Consider the following 20414-nt stretch of genomic DNA (forward strand, 5'->3'; position numbering starts at 1 on the left):
ACACAGCCTGTGTCTGTCAGCGGGAACCAGACTCCTCTGTGGAGCCGGAAGTGCTGCTGCGTTCAGGGACCGTCTGCAAATGACAAGACGCTGCCACGGTGAAGACAAATACCACAACAAAAAAGAACGTAATACCGCCACTGGAATTCACTGCAGTGTCAACATCTTCAGCTCAACCTTCACTTGTCTCCTTTCACAACCGAAAAACACTCTGATATGTTTTATTTCGTAGTTTGATAACTGAGTCAGAGTGAAAGGTGTTTAATTTCATTATTCACAAACTCCATTCAAACTACAAAAGAATACTATCAAACATTGTTTTTCTGCTGTGACAGGAGGCAGGTGCAGGTTGGAGTGATTCTGGTGACACTACAGTCAAACCCAGTCATGGTGTCAGGTTTTTTTTTTTTTGTGGTATTTGTCTTCACTGTTGCAGCGTCTGGTGATTTCCAGACGGTCCCTGAACGCAGCAGTCAGCGCAGTATTCTGGTCTGGCTCAGGAGCAGGAAGAAGGAGATGGATGGATGGATGGATGGATGGATGGATGGATGGATGGATGGATAGATAGATAGATAGATAGATAGATAGATAGATCTTTATTGTTTCTATCAGACTTGTTGAGGCAGCAGGGATGTACACATGTTCGGCATCCTCTCTGGCGGTGTGTGAGGACAGTATGAAACGTAAAAAAAGAAATATAAAATAAATGTAACAAAAGAGCACACACACACACACACAGGGCCGGCTCTAGGCATAGGCGAACTAGACGGCCGCCTAGGGCGCCACGTCCCGAGGGGGGCGCCGCGGTCGTACAAGGGGCGCCACGACGCTCTGTGTTCCGTGTGACCCGCTGTGCAGCGGTCCGACGCACTGCGCTCCTCGTCCTCGGCGCTGGCCGGCACTAATCGGTATTGTTCGGCATCGCTCCTCAGCGCACCCCCCCCCCCCCCCCCGCGCACCCCCCCCCCCCCCCCCCCCCCCCCCCCCCGCTCAACAAATGTCGGGACCGCTCGAAAAACACGCTCCCAAGGGGCGCTCGTCTCGGGCTCGCCTAGGGCGCCTCTGAAGCCCGAGCCGGCCCTGCACACACACACACACACACACACACACACACACACACACACACACACAGGTAAGTACAGTAAAGATCGGTCGGTGTCTCCAGCTCCACTGGACTGTTCAGAACAGTTCTCTGGAAGCTTTCTGCTTCTTCAGAACCAGGAAGAACCTCAGAGGCTCGGTGGGTTCTCATCCCTCTGCGGTTCTTGAAGGTTCTCCAGGTTCATCTGAGTTTTAAAACTCTGCTGAAATAATCCTTCAGTCAGATCAGAAGTGATCAGGTGGAACCCAGAGTTCTCCTGGAACGCCGGGACCCGGAACCTTCCACGGTTCTTCCACCCTGGTGGTTCTCGGTCATCGTGCCGCTCGAGGGAGCGTTGTTTGGGGAGTTCTGTGGAGAACTCTCCATCTCCAGCCGATTCACTTCATCGTTTCAGATTTTCCTTAATTTATTTTTTCCAAAACAACTCAAGAACCAGCAGAACATGTGAGGAACGTTTCGATGTTAAAAGATCATAAAAATCTAAACGGAACGTAATGAAGGACAACCTGGCAGGGTTCTGGGATTCCCAGAGGGAACCTGAGCAGCTCGCAGGTGGAACCTCTCCAGAGGGCTTCAGAACCCGGGTTCTGAGTCGGGCCCTGCGGTTCCTCTGTTCTCCAGCAGGAGGCGCTTCAGCCTGTGGAACCTGACTCCATTCAGCAGGCGGCGGTGTTCCTGACGTTCCTGAGCCGGAGAACGTCTGGACGATGTGAAGAGCGAGCTGCTCTGGAGGCGGAAGCCGCCCGGCGCCGTGAGGTTCTGCTGGAGAAGTCCGGGTCCAGGCTGGACCCACCCAGGTTCTCCAGGCTGGACCCACCCAGGTTCTCCAGGCTGGACCCACCCAGGTTCTCCAGGCTGGACCCACCCAGGTTCTCCAGGCTGGACCCACCCAGGTTCTCCAGGCTGGACCCACCCAGGTTCTCCAGGCTGGACCCACCCAGGTTCTCCAGGCTGGACCCACCCAGGTTCTCCAGGCTGGACCCACCCAGGTTCTCCAGGCTGGACCCACCCAGGTTCTCCAGGCTGGACCCACCCAGGTTCTCCAGATCAGCGTTCTGCTCTGAAGGAACAACGGAACATGTTGAGACAGAACTGAGGAGGAACCCTCTCTCTCTCTCTTCTCCTCTCTCTCTCTTCCTCGCTCTCCCTCACTCTCTCTCCCCCCCTCTCTCTCTCCCAGTGCTCAGTGACCTTTGACCTCTGAGGAATGTTCTCTCTGCAGTAGAACCAGATGTTTTTCAGCTCCGAGGTTCCTGCAGGAGAAAAACCATGATGCGCTCCACTCTGGTTCTGGATCCGGTTCCGGTTCTGGCTCCTGTTCCGGCTATGGATCCAGTTCTGGTTCCGGCTCCGGCTCCGGCTCCGGCTCTGGTTCCGGCTCTGGTTCTGGCTCTGGTTCCGGCTCCGGTTCTGGCTCTGGTTCCGGCTCTGGTTCTGGCTCTGGTTCCGGCTCCGGTTCTGGCTCTGGTTCTGGCTCTGGTTCCGGCTCCGGCTCTGGTTCTGGCTCTGGTTCTGGCTCTGGTTCTGGCTCACGCCCCGCCTCGTTAGCTTACCAAACCAAAACCTCCAGAAAGAACCTAGAAAAGTGCTGAGTCATGAGAACCTCCAGGATCTGGAACCTGGAACCTGGAACCTGGAACCTGGAACGTTCTCTGTAGTTTGAAGAACCGGGTTTCAGAGCAGAACTCTGGATCTGCTGGATCATTTTATTCTTTAACAAACAACAAAAACACCCAGAGCCGAGTCCTGGTCCCCTGGAGAACCCCGGTCCTGGTTCCAAGCCGTCCTCAAAGTTCTGCTCCTTTGTGGGACCGGGTCCTACACTTGAGTCCAGGAGTTTGCGGCACCAGGAGGAACCACTGTCTGGAGTCTCAGTGGGTCTTAAAGGATCTCAGGGGGTCTCAGTGGGTCTCAATGGGTCTCAGAGGGTATCAGTGGGTCTCAGTGGGTCTCAGAGGGTCTCAGTGGGTCTCAGGGGGTCTCAGAGGGTCTCAGTGGGTCTCAGGGGGTCTCAGAGGGTATCAGTGGGTCTCAGTGGGTCTCAGAGGGTCTCAGTGGGTCTCAGGGGGTCTCAGTGGGTATCAGTGGGTCTCAGGGGGTCTCAGTGGGTATCAGTGGGTCTTAAAGGGTCTCAGTGGGTATCAGTGGGTCTTAAAGGGTCTCAGTGGGTATCAGTGGGTCTCGGGGTATCAGTGGGTCTCAGAGGGTCTCAGTGGGTCTCAGCGGGTATCAGTGGGTCTCAGAGGGTCTCAGCGGGTATCAGAGGGTCTCAGTGGGTCTCAGCAGGTATCAGTGGGTCTCAGAGGGTCTCAGCGGGTACCAGTGGGTCTCAGAGGGTCTCAGTGGGTCTCAGCGGGTATCAGTGGGTATCAGAGAGTCTCAGAGGGTCTCAGAGGGTCTCAGTGGGTCTCAGAGGGTCTCAGTGGGTATCAGTGGGTCTCAGGGGGTCTCAGGGGGTCTCAGAGGGTCTCAGTGGGTATCAGTGGGTCTCAGGGGGTCTCAGGGGGTATCAGTGGGTCTTAAAGGGTCTCAGTGGGTATCAGTGGGTCTCAGGGGGTCTCAGTGGGTATCAGTGGGTCTTAAAGGGTCTCAGTGGGTATCAGTGGGTCTCGGGGTATCAGCGGGTATCAGTGGGTCTCAGGGGGTCTCAGTGGGTATCAGTGGGTCTTAAAGGGTCTCAGTGGGTCTCAGGGGGTCTCAGTGGGTATCAGTGGGTCTTAAAGGGTCTCAGTGGGTATCAGTGGGTCTCGGGGTATCAGCGGGTATCAGTGGGTCTCAGAGGGTCTCAGCGGGTATCAGTGGGTCTCAGAGGGTCTCAGTGGGTCTCAGCGGGTATCAGTGGGTCTCAGAGGGTCTCAGCGGGTACCAGTGGGTCTCAGAGGGTCTCAGAGGGTCTCAGCGGGTATCAGTGGGTATTAGTGGGTCTCAGGGGGTCTCAGGGGGTCTCAGAGAGTCTCAGAGGGTCTCAGTGGGTCTCAGAGGGTCTCAGTGGGTATTAGTGGGTCTCAGGGGGTCTCAGGGGGTCTCAGAGAGTCTCAGAGGGTCTCAGTGGGTCTCAGAGGGTTTCAGTGGGTATTAGTGGGTCTCAGGGGGTCTCAGAGGGTCTCAGAGGGTCTCAGTGGGTCTCAGGGGGTCTCAGGGGGTCTCAGAGGGTATCAGTGGGTCTCAGGGGGTCTCAGGGGGTCTCAGTGGGTATCAGTGGGTCTTAAAGGGTCTCAGTGGGTCTCAGTGGGTCTCAGGGGGTCTCAGTGGGTATCAGTGGGTCTTCAAGGGTCTCAGTGGGTATCAGTGGGTCTCGGGGTATCAGTGGGTCTCAGTGGGTCTCAGAGGGTCTCAGTGAGTCTCAGCGGGTATCAGTGAGTCTCAGAGGGTCTCAGCGGGTATCAGTGGGTCTCAGAGGGTCTCAATGGGTCTCAGCGGGTATCAGTGGGTCTCAGAGGGTCTCAGCGGGTACCAGTGGGTCTCAGAGGGTCTCAGTGGGTCTCAGCGGGTATCAGTGGGTATCAGAGAGTCTCAGTGGGTATCAGTGGGTCTCAGTGGGTCTCAGGGGGTCTCAGAGGGTCTCAGTGGGTCTCAGAGGGTCTCAGTGGGTATCAGTGGGTCTCAGGGGGTCTCAGAGGGTCTCAGTGGGTCTCAGCGGGTATCAGTGGGTATCAGAGAGTCTCAGAGGGTCTCAGAGGGTCTCAGTGGGTCTCAGAGGGTCTCAGTGGGTATCAGTGGATCTCAGGGGGTCTCAGGGGGTCTCAGGGGGTCTCAGAGGGTCTCAGAGGGTCTCAGTGGGTCTCAGAGGGTCTCAGTGGGTATCAGTGGATCTCAGGGGGTCTCAGTGGGTCTCAGAGGGTCTCAGTGGGTCTCAGCGGGTATCAGTGGGTATCAGAGAGTCTCAGAGGGTCTCAGAGGGTCTCAGTGGGTCTCAGGGGGTCTCAGGGGGTCTCAGAGGGTCTCAGTGGGTATCAGTGGGTCTCAGGGGGTCTGGGCCCGCCCCCCGTCCTCAGAGGACGGCGTTGCGCGTCCCGGACCCCGGGGCGCCCCCGGAGCTGTCGGGCTCCGCCGGGGCCCTGCAGCAGGGGAAGTAGCTGGAGACGTAGAGCGCCTTGAACTTGGTGCTGCAGAAGCAGTAGACCAGCGGGTCCAGGAGGCAGTCCACGTAGGACAGGACCATCAGGCCGTCGAAGGCCACCGCCGCCTTGTCCTGGTGCGCCTCGCTCAGGTCCTTCACCCGCACCACCAGCAGCACCATGCGGGCCAGCGTGCAGGGCAGGAAGCAGAGCGAGAAGACCACCATGACGGCGGTGACCAGGAAGACGGCGCGCCGCAGCTTGGTCTTGTCCCCGACGCTCTTCTGCTGGAGCCGCTTCACGATGTGGACCGTGCAGTAGACCAGGACCACGAAGGGGACCAGGATCTGCGTGAAGAAGACCACCTCCCGCAGGCTGTCCACCACCTGCAGGGACAGCGGGACGCTCAGCGGCTCGCCGCGACTCGGCAGTCGGACACCAAAAGCTGCCGAGTCAGGGTTTCCCAGCCGCCATGACTCAGCAGTTTACTGTTCAGACGTGAAAAGATTCAGGCCAAACCGCCGAGTCATGGCGGCTGGGACACCATGACTCGGCGGTTAGCTCAGACACGTGGCCGCGGGAACTCGGCTGCAGCACGCCGCCGCAAATGGAGCAAAAACTTCCATAACTGAAAACTACTTCGCCTACTTTTCTTTTCTAAATAATAATAATTTAGCCATGTTTCCCCACTAAATGCAATTTGATGACAGCTTGAAAATAAATTCAGTTTAATAAAATTAATCTGCGTTCTGCATTTTCACGAAGGGTGAGGCCGCGCACGGCGCTCACCTGGCGGCTCTCAGTGATGGAAGCTGGGCTCTGTTCAGAGTCGGCTCTTTTAGCTCAACTCCCAGAGACGAGGCGACTCCTTCCACTCTTCATTGTTACCTTACAGGAGTCGGATTCTGCTAAATCCACGTTAAAAGGAGTCTTCACCGTCGTATCGCCTCCCAGAGCCGCTGCATGGCCCCCAGAAGGGAAACATTCAGTCACCTCCCTCAATTGCGCACTCCAGTTTCAAGAAAATATACACTCAAACACGCGGTTCTGAAATCTTCCTCTTGTCTGCGTCAGAAAGAGGAACAGAAAGAGGAAACCCCCCACCCCCCCCCCCCCCCCCCCCCCCCGTGGAGGATCCAGCCTGTGGGGCCTGGACAGGTGGTTACAGCAGTATTGCTGCCGTAGCCTCATCAAGACGTTCACATTTGAAACTGTCTTTTTCCTCCTTGTCTCTACACATTTTTGAAAATGAAACTGAAAGTTAAGCTGAACGGTGAGGGCACAAGAGTGGGCGTGGCCAGATGCGTTCAAGTGCATCCCGGAAAGTAGGCAGTGCAGATCAGGCTGTTGGGAGGAGGGCTCCTCAGAGCCACTTTTTAGACCCTCAAACTCCGAACATAAGATGAATTTGGGGCAAACAAACTTATATACTATGTTTCTGGGCTTCTGTGACTGATATGACGTGACTGAAAAATAGCGTAATAGGTCCGCTTTAAAGGTGCATTAAGGAGTCTGCATGTTTTATGCGAAACAGCGCCCCCTGCAGGCCTCGGGCGTAATGCAGCGGAGGTCTGTGCTGGAGCTGCAGTGCCAGAAGCCGGTCTGTTCTTACTTTCTGGAAGATCCATCCTCAATACTGCTCGGCTGCTGCTCACTAAGCGTCTGGCGGAGTAATGGCGGACAAAACGAAACCTAACCAGCCGGAGCGCGCATTACGTCATTCCTCTCAAATTCTCCCCAAAAACATTCTGGAGCCGGACCGGCACTGCAGCTTTCAAGTGACAGTTTAGCGCTGTAGCGGTACTTACAATGAACATGTCAGGGCACGTTGTACACACCACTGAGTATTTGTAACATATTTATGGTGGAAAATAAGTATTTTTAAATTTGAAAAACTCCTTAATGCACCTTTAAGGTTGTAAAACTTGATAGTTTAAGTTTGGTGTTTGTATGAAAATCGCCATAATGGCCCATTTCTGTGCATTCGTTCTGTCATAAAATCAATCTTATTGCCAATTTCTGATTCACTACAAAGCATCCGGTCTGAGAGCCGTTGATCTGGACCGGGACACGGGAGCAGTGGGAACTGCCCGGCCCAGAGCCAGCGGCCCCGACCCGGGAGTTCACGGTTCAGACGAAAACCGCTCGGTCTGGACCGGTTCGCTCTGAGCTCTCAGCCGTTCTCGTGGGACTCTGTGGACCCCGGTGCAGACCCGTCCTCCTGCCTGGACTCTCGGTTCTGTCTCCTGCTCGTCGGACCGGAGACGGTTGGACAGACTCCCGTCAGAAATATGCAAAAAATGCATGAAGAGTCGGAGTCGGCCTGCCGGCAGGAGAGAGCCAGTTCCAGAGAGAAGGAGGAAGAACCGGGTCCAGGCAGACCGGCACTATCCAGTCCAGGATCTGGAGTTCCAGCAGGGCGCCTTCAGAACGTGTCTGGACCTGCAGACGTTCCCGCTTCCTCCAAAACAAACAAATCCTCCAGAGTCTCCGCCGGGAGACAAATTCTGCAGCTGCCAGTGAACCGCTGAGCAAACACTGCAGGCAGAGGGACCCGGTCCTGCTGGGGCCCGCCGGGACCCGTCAGGTCCCACCCGGTCCTGCTGGGGCCCGCAGGGACCCGCCAGGTCCCACCGGGTCCCAGCAGGACCATCCAGGTCCCACCAGGTCCTCTCATGTCCTGCCAGTTCCCAGCAGGGGCTCTGGTCCTCTCCAGTTCTCTCCGGTTCTCTCAGATCCGTCTCCTGGAGCTCCACGCTGAACCCTGGACGGAGGAGACGGTTCTCCCTGGTCCGTGTCTCCTCTGATCAGCTGCAGAACCGAAGGGGGGCGGGGTGTTGAGGACTGGCTCTATTTTTAGTGTCGCTTGTCAACAGGATGGCAGTGGAACCAGATCCAGTCCAGAACCTCCTTCCAGGATGACTCCGCCCCCCCCGCAGATCAGACAGAGAACCTAGGACCCTGGGTACCTTCAGAACCAGAACCTGGGACCCTGGGTACCTTCAGAACCAGAACCTGGGACCCTGGGTACCTTCAGAACCAGAACCTGGGACCCTGGGTACCTTCAGAACCAGAACCTTATACACTGCTTAGCTTCAGAACCAGTGCATGAGGTGACCTTCACAAATAGAACCCCAGACCAGGTGTCCCCTCTGTAGAACCTGCCCCCCTGTACCCTCTAGAGAACCCGGCCCTGGGTCCCCCCTGGAGACCCTGGCCCCGCGTCCCCCTGCGTCCCCCTGCGTCCTCCTGCGTCCTCCTGCGTCCTCCTGCGTCCCCGGCCCTGCGTCCCCCTGGACCCGGTACCTTGTGACCCCTCTGGACCCGATACCCTGTGACCCCCCCGTCCCTCCAGTACCTTGTGTCCCCCTGGTACCCCGTGAACCCCCCATCCCCCCGGTACCCCGTGACCCCCCCGTCCCCCCGGTACCTTGTGACCCCCCCTGGCCCCCGTCTGGCCCGGTCTGGCCCCCGTCCCCTCGGTACCTTGTGACCCCCCTGGCCCTGGTCTGGCCCGGTCCGGCCCCCGTCCCCCCGGTACCTTGTGACCCCCCCCTGGCCCCGGTCCGGCCCGGTCCGTCCCCCGTCCCCCCGGTACCTTGTGACCCCCCCTGGCCCCGGTCCGGCCCCCGGCCCCCGTCCCCCCGGTACCTTGTGACCCCCCTGGCCCTGGTCTGGCCCAGTCCGTCCCCCGGCACCCCGGTACCTTGTGACCCCCCTGGCCCCGGTCCGGCCCCCGGCCCCCCGGTACCTTGTGACCCCCCCTGGCCCCGGTCCGGCCCCCGGCCCCCGGCCCCCCGGTACCTTGTGGGCGTTGGACAGGCTGTTGCAGCACTCCAGGTCCTCCAGCATGGTGGGCACGGTGAGCGGCAGCAGCAGCAGCCAGATGAGGACGGAGATGTGGGGGGTCTTCTTCAGGACCCGCAGCAGGTTCTTGCGGCCCGGGTGGACCACGTTGAAGTAGCGGTCGATGGAGGTGACGGTGAGGAACGCCACGCTGGCGCCGCGGTTGAGGAACAGCATGAAGAGCATGGCGCGGCACACGGCGTCGTCGGCGCTGCGCCGCACGCCGTTCAGGAAGTTGTGGGCCTTGATGGGGAGACAGAACAGCAGCAGGACGTCGGCCAGGACCAGGTTGAACAGGAAGACGTTGTTGGTGCGGGACTTCCAGAACCGCAGCTTGAAGATGAAGAGGTGCAGAACCGAGGCGTTGAGCGGCAGCGCCAGGATGAAGATCACGATCATGGCCGCCGCGTAGAACCGGTACAGGTTCTTGTGGGCCGCCTCGCAGTCGTCGATGTGCTGGTAGCCCGAGGAGCCGCTGGCGTTCGCCATGGCGACGGGTTCTAACGGGTTCTAACGGGGGAGGAACCGGGAGGAACCGGGAGGAGACGGGGACAGAACCGGGACAGACCCTGGAGGAAACCAGGAGAGAACCTGGAGAGGACCAGGAGAGGACCAGGAGAGGACCTGGAGAGGACCAGGAGAGGACCAGGAGAGGACCAGGAGAGGACCTGGAGAGGACCTGGAGAGGACCAGGAGAGAACCTGGAGAGGACCAGGAGAGAACCTGGAGAGGACCAGGAGAGGACCAGGAGAGGACCAGGACAGAACCCAGGGAGAAATCAGAAGAACTGTGCAGACGCTGCAGAACCCTCCAGAGATTCAATCTGACAAACAAACTGAAGGAATCCAGTCAGACCAGAACGGTTCCTCACAGCCGTCCTCCTTTCTCTCTCTTCCTCCGTTCCTTCGTTCCTTCGTTCCTCTCTGTTCTCTCTGTTCCTCTGTTCCTCTGTTCCTCTGTTCCTCCTCTGGCGTTCTCTCTGCTCCTCGTTCTCCACGGCGGTTCTATTTTATCGTTCTGTTCCCAGAGTTCTGATCAGTGAGTGAAGAGAGTCTGACAGCTTCTGCCCCACCACTCCCTCCTTCTGCCCCTCCTTCTGCCCCCGACCCCTCCTTCTGCCCCTCCACCCCTCCTTCTGCCCCGCCTTCTGCCCCCCACCCCTCCTTCTGCCCCTGCCGCTCCTCCTTTTACCCCAGCAGCTCCTCTCTGCCCCTCCAGCTCCTCCCCTTTCTCCCCCTCAGGTGCCTCCTTTGTCCTGTAGCTCCTCCCACTTTCACCCCTGTAGCTCCTCCCACTTTCACCCCTGTAGCTCCTCCCACTGTTACCCCTCCTCCTCCTTCTCGTTGCCTCTGCAGCTCAAATCATTTCCTCTAAAAACTTCAAACTTGGTCCAGAACAGGAAACAATCTCAGGACCGTCAAGCCTCGGTTGCTATGGAGGTTCTCTGGTTGCTATGCAGGTTCTCCGGTTGCTATGGGGGTTCTCTGGTTGCTATGCAGGTTCTCTGGTTGCTATGGGGGTTCTCTGGTTGCTATGGAGGTTCTCTGGTTGCTATGGGGGTTCTCCGGTTGCCATGGAGGTTCTCTGGCTGCTATACAGGTTCTCTGGTTGCTGTGGAGGTTCTCTGGTTGCTATGGGGGGGTTCTCTGGTTGCTATGGAGGTTCTCTGGTTGCTATGGAGGTTCTCTGGTTGCTATGGGGGTTCTCCGGTTGCCATGGAGGTTCTCTGGCTGATATACAGGTTCTCTGGTTGCTATGGAGGTTCTCTGGTTGCTATGGGGGTTCTCTGGCTGCTATACAGGTTCTCTGGTTGCTGTGGAGGTTCTCTGGTTGCTATGGGGGGTTCTCTGGTTGCTATGGAGGTTATCTGGTTGCTATGGGGGGTTCTCCGGTTACCATGGAGATTCCTCAGGAGATCATTGAGGTCAAACATGATGTGACTCGTCTGGAACGTTGCAAAGAATGTTTTGGGTGAGAACAGAGAAACTCTGGTTCCTCCTGATGGGAACGGTGGAGCTCCGGTTCCAGAACAGGGCGTGGCCACACCAGACCAAGTTCACCGGAATTCACCGGAACGTTGTGTCATCAGAACAATTTCCCGAGAAAGGAGGTTCTGCTGAACGTAAGAAACCATGACTGGATCACTTCCTGCTCCATCTGTTCCCGGTTCCATGGAGTTCCATCGGCTGTTCTCTGTAGAGTCACTCTGTCTGGAGAAGAACCCTGAAGGTTCTCCGGACGGTTCTCCACTCAAACAGCCGGAGCGTGTGAAAACCGCCAGGAGCTTCCAGCAGGCTGGAACAGGAGCGGAGCCGGTTACCGTGGAAACGCCTCCGGGTTGTCAGGAGGTCAGACGTCACAGAACGAGCCGCGACCTGCAGAACGTCTGTAGATCCCGGCACACGGGGAACCTGCTGGAACCTGCTGGAACCTGCTGGAACCTCTGACCTGAGATGACCTGCGGTTTGAAGAGCGAGTCGAGAACATGACCTCCCTGCTGACCGGGGTCAAAGGTCAAGTCAAACAACGACCCCGCACTCTCAGTGACCCCTTCCCTGTGAAGAACCCAGGGTACTCAGACGTTCCGTCTGACCGAAGCTGACGGGGCGCCACGGCACTCATGTTCCCTACAGGCAGTTCTCCGGTTCTGCTGCTTCAAGCACTGGGAAAGAATGAATTGTTCTCTGAGCCATGCTACATGCTAACACGCTTCAGGGCTAACACAGCATGATGCTACATGCTACATGCTAACACGCTTCAGGGCTAACACAGCATGATGCTACATGCTACATGCTAACACGCTTCAGGGCTAACACAGCATGATGCTGCATGGAACATGCTAACACGCTTCAGGGCTAACACAGCATGATGCTACATGCTACATGCTAACACGCTTCAGGGCTAACACAGCATGATGCTACATGCTACATGCTAACACGCTTCAGGGCTAACACAGCATGATGCTACATGCTACATGCTAACACGCTTCAGGGCTAACACAGCATGATGCTACATGCTACATGCTAACACGCTTCAGGGCTAACACAGCATGATGCTGCATGCTACATGCTAACACGCTTCAGGGCTAACACAGCATGATGCTACATGCTACATGCTAACATGCTTCAGGGCTCACAATCCAGTGATGCTACATGCTACATGCTAACACGCTTCACGGCTCACAATCCAGTGATGCTACATGCTACATGCTCGCACGCTTCAGGGCTAACACAGCGTGATGCTACATGATACATGCTAACACGCTTCAGGGCTCACAATCCACTGATGCTACATGCTACATGCTAACAAGCTTCAGGGCTCATATACAAGTGATGCAACATGCTACATGCTAACAAGCTTCAGGGCTCATTCACTAGGTGGTGCTACATGCTACTTGCTAACATGCTTTAGGGCTAACTCACTAGTGATGCTACACGCTACATGCTAACAAACTTCAGGGCTAACACAGCAGTGATGCTACATGCTGAGGAGGTCAGGGCTCACACACTTCACCAAATGTGTCAAGCCCCAGTCCTCGGGGGCGGTATTTAAAGGTGGGCGGGGCTAACGTGGTGTCCCCCACAGCGTTCTCATTGGCTGCATATAAAGGTGGGCGGGGCTAGCGCAGCATCCCCCACAGCGTTCTGTCCAATGGGTTCTAACGGGACTCAGGCTCTCTCAGAAAGCAGCATCATCGCCCCCTGCTGGAACGTCCCCAGATTGAAGCAGGGCAGGTGGGCTGCTCAAACGCGGCTGACTGTAACAAGCAGCCACTGATGGACTGGAGGTCAAGGTCAAGGTCAAGGTCACACCACCATGAGCCTGAGGAGAGCCAACTGACCCACGCCGCCTGGTGGAGCCGACAGAGCGTCCACACAGAGGCTGTGGGGGTGACGGAGCGGGGGAACCATGCAGTCACACTTACCTGTGACTCTGGGCTCTGATTGGCTGAGTTCAGATGATGTCATGGAGTTCCCATCTGCAGGGCCATAACCTGAACATTTCATCAAGAGATGAATAAATATGGAGGTAAATTCAGTTTTAATCTTTCCAATTCAGGAATATTGAAGCTCACGAACTGTTGAACTGTGGGGATATAAAGAACAAGCATGAGATGTCATGCTTGTTCTCTATATCCCCATGGTCCCTGAACGCCCCTTGATCGATGCGTTTATTTAAACAACACAAACAGAACAACAAGAACACAGTCATTAATGTGGAGCATCTGCCAGTGGGGGTTGTGTTTAAAAATATGAAGCAAGGCTCACAAGCCAACAGATTCAACAGGTTTTTTGTTGTTGTTGTTTTAACGATTATTAGTTACGATAGCTTGTGGCTGTCCTGTTTTTCCCACGGCCCCTGAACGCCTCTCGCGTCCATGTTTTTTCCTCACGATCCCAGAACACTTGTTGGTTGCCGTGTTTTTCCTGCGGTCCCCTGAACGCCTCTTCTTTCTCCCGTTTATTTCCACGGTCCCTGAACGCTTCTAGTTGTTCCTGTTTTGCCCACGGCCCCTGAACGCCTCTTGCGTCCTTGTTTTTTTCCCACGGCCCCCGAACGCCTCTAGTTCTTCCTGTTTTTCTCACGGTCATTGAACGTCTCTTGTTTGTCGTGTTTTTCCCACGGCCCCTGAACGCCCCTCGCCGTCACGCGGGTCATGTGACCCGGTGTCACATGCCTCCCCACTTCCCGTGCTGAATCATGTCGTCGTAGCCGCTCGTCCGGCTCCCGTTCCCGCTGCGTCTCGCTCTTCACGCCCTCTCATGTCCGTCCCGCTCCCCCCGGTGCCCCCGGGGCCGCGGGCCCCCCCGAGGCCGCTGCTGCTCGCCCTGTTCCTGGGCTTCCTGTGGATCCGCGCCGCGGCGGCGGAGGACGAAGCTCCGCCGTGGTACCAGGACCTGTGCAGGTAAACAACACGGGGGGCCGGGGGCCGGGGGACCGGGGGGGGCGGGGACCGGGGGACCGGACCGGACCCGCGGCCGGTCCTCCACAACTCCGAGTTCCACTGAGACTCTGGAACACACACTGCAACACACACTGCAACACACAGCGCGAGACATACGGAAACGAACAGAAACAAACAGTCAGTGAGAGCCACGCACGCGCACACGCACCGAGCAGCTGTTTATCAGACTCTATAAACACTCTGATCTAGAACCTTCCTGGTGGAACCGGTTCCAGACAGGTTCTCCTGCGAGAACCCGGAAGCTGCGAGTCTGAACAGGAAGTGACTCGTTCCTTCAGGTTCCACAGCAGAACGGAACCAGATTAATGTCAGGTCCCTGGTTCTGATGTTCTCCTGATGCGGTCTCTGGTTCTGACGTTCTCCTGATGTGGTCCCTGGTTCTGACGTTCTCCTGATGTGGTCCCTGGTTCTGACGTTCTCCTGATGCGGTCCCTGGTTCTGACGTTCTCCTGATGCGGTCCCTGGTTCTGACGTTCTCCTGATGCGGTCCCTGGTTCTGACGTTCTCCTGATGCGGTCCCTGGTTCTGACGTTCTCCTGATGCGGTCCCTGGTTCTGACGTTCTCCTGATGCGGTCCCTGGTTCTGACGTTCTCCTGATGCGGTCCCTGGTTCTGACGTTCTCCTGATGTGGTCCCTGGTTCTGACGTTCTCCTGATGCGGTCCCTGGTTCTGACGTTCTCCTGATGTGGTCCCTGGTTCTGACGTTCTCCTGATGCGGTCCCTGGTTCTGACGTTCTCCTGATGCGGTCCCTGGTTCTGACGTTCTCCTGATGTGGTCTCTGGTTCTGACGTTCTCCTGATGTGGTCTCTGGTTCTGACATTCTCCTGATGCGGTCCCTGGTTCTGACGTTCTCCTGATGTGGTCCCTGGTTCTGACGTTCTCCTGATGTGGTCCCTGGTTCTGACGTTCTCCTGATGCGGTCCCTGGTTCTGACGTTCTCCTGATGCGGTCCCTGGTTCTGATGTTCTTGTGTGTTCTAGGTACAAGTGGGAGGCGGTGGATCTGGAGAACCGGGTCCGGTACTCCCTGAGGCTGTGTTCCTCGTCTCCGCCGGCCGGCTGTGGAACCGGCGCCGCCGCCTGCGCCCGAGGACTGGACGGCGGCGAGGAACGTTCTGTCGGTGAGAACCTGTCAGCGTGGAACCGGGAGGACTGGAACCCGATCCCTTCAGTCACCTGTGTGTGTGTGTTTGTGTTTGTGTTTGTGTGTGTGTGTGTGTGTGTGTGTGTGTGTGTGTGTGCGTGCAGGGGAGCTGGACCTCCTGACGTTCTCCGGTTCCGTGTTAAACTTCAACAGCACCACGAAATGTTCTGAAGGTTCCAACACCGTTCAGACCAGCATCAGCTTCCAGTGTGGGAAGACCCTGGTAACACACACACACACACACACACACACACACACACACACACACACTGGCAGGGTTCCTCTGACGTTCTGCAGCTGAAGCGGACTGTACCGGTTCCTGTAGACCCTGAGAGGATCCGCCTCTCTGGGACTGGACCAGGTTTGTGATAAGATTGTTTTGAGTCTGATTGGAAAAACACCCTGGAAACTGGGTCACTGAGACACACACACACACTGAGACACACACACACTGAGAGACACACACACACACACACACACACACACACACTGAGAGACACACACACACACACACACACACACACACACACTGAGAGACACACACACACACACACACACACACACACACACACACACACACACTCCTACACGCTGAGTCACTCAGTGGATCAAAGTTCATCTCGACTTCCTGAAGAACTCAGGAGTGTCAACGGGGTCAGAACGTAGTCTGAGGACTGGTTTGACCTCTGACCCCTGGTGTCTCTTTTTTGTGCGTTGTGTTTTGACCTCTGACCTCTGACCTCAGGGCAGTCCGGAGCTGGTGGCGGTGTCTCAGTGCGTTCACTACTTCGAGTGGAAGAGCTACACGGCCTGCAGGAAGGACTCCTTCAAGCCACACACCGAGGTGGGCGGGGCCACGGGAGGGGCGGGGCCACAGGGGGCGGGGCCACGGGATGGGTGGGACCGTTGATACACTGGTGGTGGGTGGAGCCACAGAGACAGGGTGGGCGGAGCAACTGAGCCACAGGGTGGGTGGAGCCATGGAGACTCAGGGTCTGGTCCAGGTCTGTGATCCGGGTTTGGTTCAGGTCTCTGGTCCAGGTCTCTGGTCCGAGTCTCTGGTCCAGGCCTCTGTTCCGGGTCTCTGGTCCGGGTCTCTGGTCCGGGTCTCTGGTCCGGATCTCTGGTCCGGGTCTGGCTAACAGTTTTCCAGGCTGTACTTCCTGTCCCTGTTGGGTTCTGGTTCTAGTCTGGTTGTAGAGGTACCCATGTGGTCCTGGTCCTCTGGTTCTGGTTCTAGAGGGACCCATGTGGTCCTGGCCCTCTGGTTCTGGTTCTAGAGGACCCATGTGGTTCTGGTCTCTTCAGGTCCCCTGTGCCGTCTTCGACTCGGACGGGAAGAAGCACGACCTGAGTCCTCTGATCCGGCTGCAGGACGGGTACCTGGTGGACGACGGGGACGACTCGGTGGACTTCTACATCAACATCTGCCGGAGCCTGAGTGAGTCTCGGAGGGACGCGGGTCCACCGTCCGCTGTCCAACGGGTCCCCGCCGTCCTCACGTGTCCACCCCGTCCCCCCAGACACTCCGGGGACGCCGTGTCCAGAGGGCTCGGCCGCCTGCCTCGTCTCGCCTCAGGGCGTCTTCGGGATGGGGTCCCCCAAGTCCCCGCTGGAGCTGCTGTCTGGAGACAGGTTAGCTTAGCTAGCTTAGCATACCTGGACACATCTCTGTGGTCCCGGTCCCGGTCCCTGACCGTGTCCCTGTCCCGTCTCAGTCTCAGGTTACAGTACGAAGCGTCTCCAGACGCTCCTCGTCCTGAACGTTGTAACGACCATCAGCCGGCCGTCTCCGTCACCCTGCTGTGTCCGTCCAGCCGGAGCCCGGTGAGTCCCCGAGTCCCCGACCCTGATCTCACTCTTCCTGGTCTCACTCATCCTCGTGTCACTCTTCTTGGTCTCACTCTCCTGGCCTCACTCTCCTGGCCTCACTCTCCTGGCCTCACTCTTCCTGGCCTCACTCTTCCTGGCCTCACTCTTCCTGGCCTCACTCTTCCTGGTCTCACTCTTTCTCGTCTCACTCTTCCTGGTGTCACTCTTCCTGGTCTCAGTCTTCCTCACCTCACTCTTCCTGGTCTCACTCTTTCTCGTGTCACTCTTCCTGGTCTCACTCTTTCTCGTCTCACTCTTCCTGTTCTCACTCTTCCTGGTCTCACTCTTTCTCGTCTCACTCTTCCTGGTCTCACTCATCCTCGTGTCACTCTTCTTGGTCTCACTCTCCTGGCCTCACTCTCCTGGCCTCACTCTTCCTGGCCTCACTCTTCCTGGCCTCACTCTTCCTGGTCTCACTCTTTCTCGTCTCACTCTTTCTCGCCTCACTCTTCCTGGTCTCACTCTTCCTGGTCTCACTCTTTCTCGTCTCACTCTTCCTGGTCTCACTCTTTCTCACCTCACTCTTCCTCATCTCACTCTTCCTGGTCTCACTCTTCCTCATCTCACTCTTCCTGGTCTCACTCTTCCTGGTCTCACTCTTTCTCATCTCACTCTTTCTCGTCTCACTCTTCCTGGTCTCACTCTTTCTCGCCTCACTCTTCCTGGTCTCACTCTTTCTCATCTCACTCTTCCTCGTCTCACTCTTCCTCGTCTCACTCTTCCTGGTCTCACTCTTTCTCGCCTCACTCTTCCTCGTCTCACTCTTTCTTGTCTCACTCTTCCTGGTCTCACTCTTTTTCGTCTCACTGTTCCTCATCTCACTCTTTCTTGTCTCACTCTTCCTGGTCTCACTCTTTCTCGCCTCACTCTTCCTGGTCTCACTCTTTCTCATCTCACTCTTCCTGGTCTCACTCTTCCTCATCTCACTCTTTCTCGTCTCACTCTTCCTGGTCTCACTCTGTTAGTCTCACTCTTCCTCGCCTCACTCTTCCGGTCTCACTCTCCTGGTTCTGGGTCCTGCAGGGCAGCGCCCCAAAGATGACGGCGGAGTCCAACTGTCGGTTCGAGGTCCTGTGGGTGACGGAGTTCGCCTGCCACCGGGACTACCTGGAGAGCCGGACCTGCAGGCTGAGCAGCGCCGAGCACGGGACCAGCATAGACCTGAGTCCCCTGGTCCTGAGCTGTGAGTCCAGAACCCTGTTCTGACCCGGGACCAGCATAGACCTGAGTCCCCTGGTCCTGAGCTGTGAGTCCAGAACCCTGTTCTGACCCGGGACCAGCATAGACCTGAGTCCCCTGGTCCTGAGCTGTGAGTCCAGAACCCTGTTCTGACCCGGGACCAGCATAGACCTGAGTCCCCTGGTCCTGAGCTGTGAGTCCAGAACCCGGTTCTGACCCGGGACCAGCATAGACCTGATTCCTCTGGTCCTGAGCTGTGAGCTACCACGGCTCCGGCCATTGTTCTGGACCCGGCTCCGGCCGTTGTCGTGGAGCCGGTTCCGGCGGTTCTGGACCCGGCGCCGGCGGTTCTGGACCCGGTTCTGGACCCGGCTCCGGCGGTTCTGACGTCCCCTGTGTTCCTCAGCCTCGGAGCCTCCGTACGCCGCCCACGCCGACGGCTACGTGTTCTACCTGAACGTGTGCGGCCGGGTTCCGTCCTCGGAGTGCGGCGACGACCCGTACGTCTCGTCCTGCCAGGTGAAGAAGAACCAGGACCTGAAGAAGGTGGCCGGGAGGTTCCAGAACCAGACCCTGCGGTACGCCCCCGGAGAACCGCCCCGCCCCCCCGGTTCTCCCGCCGCTCCGTCACGCCTTCTCTGCCGCTCCGCAGGTTCTCCGACGGAGACCTGACCCTGATCTACCCCGACGGCGGCCGCTGCTCCTCCGGGTTCCACAGGATGACCATCATCAACTTCAAGTGCAACAAGACGGCAGGTCGGTTTCTCTGGTTCTGGTTCCTCTGGTTCTGGTTCCTCTGGTTCCACTGGTTCTGGTTCCTCTGGTTCTGGTTCCTCTGGTTCCTCTGGTTCTGGTTCCTCTGGTTCTGGGTCCTCTGGTTCCTCTGGTTCTGGTTCCTCTGGTTCCTCTGGTTCTGGTTCTGGTTCTTCTGGTTCCGGTTCCTCTGTAGAGGTTCTGGTTCTGGCCGCAGACTGACGGGGTTCTGGTCTTCAGGGAACGGGGGCCGGGGGACCCCGGTGTTCTCCGGGGAGACGGACTGCTCCTACCTGTTCTCCTGGGAGACGGCGTTCTCCTGCGTGACGGAACCGGAGAACCTGCCGTGCCGGGCCGGGACCGGGACCCGGCGCTACGACCTGTCGCCCCTCACTCGGTTCCCCGGTGAGAACCCCCCCCCCCCAGTGGAACCCTGGGACGGGGACGCCGTGTTCTGACCGAGACGTTCCGTCCGTCCAGGTTCCGACCCGGCGGAGAACTGGGAGGTGGTGGACTCCAGCAGGACCTCCGGGTCCCGGTTCTTCCTCAACGTGTGTCACCAGGTCCTGCTGGCAGGGGGCGCCGCGGGCTGCCCGGCCGGCGCCGCCGCCTGCGCCCTGGGTGAGGACGGGGGGACGGGGGGACGGGGGGACGGGGGCGTCCTGCTGGGTCTGGGAGGTTCTGGGGGGTCTCACAGTGTCCTGTGTTCCAGATGAGAAGAACGTGTCCCTCAGCCTGGGCAGCTTCCTGTCCCCCCCCCAGCTGGGCGGGACGGGGACGGGGACAGACCTGCGCCTGGTCTACTCCGAGGGGAGTCCCTGTCCGGACCGGAAGAACCGGATCTCCAGCATCATCACCCTGCGCTGTAGACCAGGTCCGGTTCTAGATCTGAGGATGTCCCGACACCCCCCTCTGGTCCAGCGTGGTCCAACCTGTCCTCTTCTAGTCCAATGTGTCCCTTTCTTGTTCAACATGTCCCCTTCTCGTACAGTATTTCCCCCTCTGGTCCAACCTGTCCTCCTCTGGTCCAACCTGTCCCCCTCTGGTCCAACCTGTCCCCCTCTGGTCCAACCTGTCCCCCTCTGGTCCAACCTGTCCCCCTCTGGTCCAACCTGCCCCCCTCCAGTCCAACATGTCCCGTTCTGGTCCCCAGGAGACGTGGACAGCGCCCCGGTCCTCCGCAGGGTGTCCTCTGACGGCTGTCTCTACGAGCTGGACTGGTTCACGTCGGCCGCCTGCGTCCTGTCCAGAGTCCAGGGGGACAACTGCAGGGTGGAGGACGCCGCGACCGGTAGGGACGCCGAGGGACGCCGAGGGCCCGTTTCCATGACGACGCTGAGAACGTTCCGCCTGAGTGGAACCGCAGAACCTTCCTGTTTCCATGGAAACCCGGAGCCTCTGGCAGAGACACCAGAACGTCCACCTGAAGCGTCGTCATGGAAACCAGGCCTGAGACACGAGACACACAAAGACATGGGTTTCTAACCGGCCAC

General features: G+C 57.8%; 2 protein-coding genes and 1 long non-coding RNA gene across 3 annotated transcripts in view; 1 reads left to right on the forward strand and 2 right to left on the reverse strand.

The window, feature by feature from the left end:
* Positions 1-1027: 1027 nt before the first annotated feature.
* On the reverse strand, positions 1028-17550 carry LOC115401535 (uncharacterized). The gene is made up of 3 exons (XR_003932961.1): positions 17497-17550; positions 2136-2284; positions 1028-1902 (listed from the first exon to the last, which is right to left on the reverse strand). It is a non-coding gene; the product is annotated as an uncharacterized LOC115401535 (long non-coding RNA).
* Positions 3355-10088, reverse strand: gpr31 (G protein-coupled receptor 31). The gene is made up of 2 exons (XM_030109782.1): positions 8965-10088; positions 3355-5546 (listed from the first exon to the last, which is right to left on the reverse strand). Exons 1-2 carry the CDS (start codon positions 9493-9495, stop codon positions 5094-5096), a joined length of 984 nt encoding a protein of 327 aa, XP_029965642.1. The 5' UTR covers positions 9496-10088; the 3' UTR covers positions 3355-5093.
* The window catches only part of igf2r (insulin-like growth factor 2 receptor), a 33224-nt gene continuing 26490 nt past the window's right edge, over positions 13681-20414 (forward strand). Inside the window, 14 exon segments of the mRNA XM_030109780.1 lie at positions 13681-13912; positions 14955-15094; positions 15222-15340; positions 15863-15961; positions 16426-16558; positions 16641-16752; positions 16836-16944; positions 18013-18172; positions 18575-18746; positions 18821-18924; positions 19162-19326; positions 19402-19542; positions 19634-19795; positions 20075-20212. Coding sequence (XP_029965640.1) covers positions 13770-13912; positions 14955-15094; positions 15222-15340; positions 15863-15961; positions 16426-16558; positions 16641-16752; positions 16836-16944; positions 18013-18172; positions 18575-18746; positions 18821-18924; positions 19162-19326; positions 19402-19542; positions 19634-19795; positions 20075-20212 — 1897 coding nt within the window. The 5' untranslated portion in view covers positions 13681-13769.

Source organism: Salarias fasciatus, chromosome 15 (assembly GCF_902148845.1).
Source record: "Salarias fasciatus chromosome 15, fSalaFa1.1, whole genome shotgun sequence".
NCBI classification, from domain to species: domain Eukaryota; kingdom Metazoa; phylum Chordata; class Actinopteri; order Blenniiformes; family Blenniidae; genus Salarias; species Salarias fasciatus.

What these genes read in the sequence shown, in the direction of transcription:
- gpr31 (XM_030109782.1), bottom strand. Translation starts at nt 9,495, where the DNA reads ATGGCGAACGCCAGCGGCTCCTCGGGCTACCAGCACATCGACGACTGC. An exon ending in GCCTGTCCAACGCCCACAAG is followed by an intron (nt 5,547 to 8,964) that starts GTACCGGGGGGC and finishes CTGTCCCTGCAG; the next exon opens with GTGGTGGACAGCCTGCGGGA.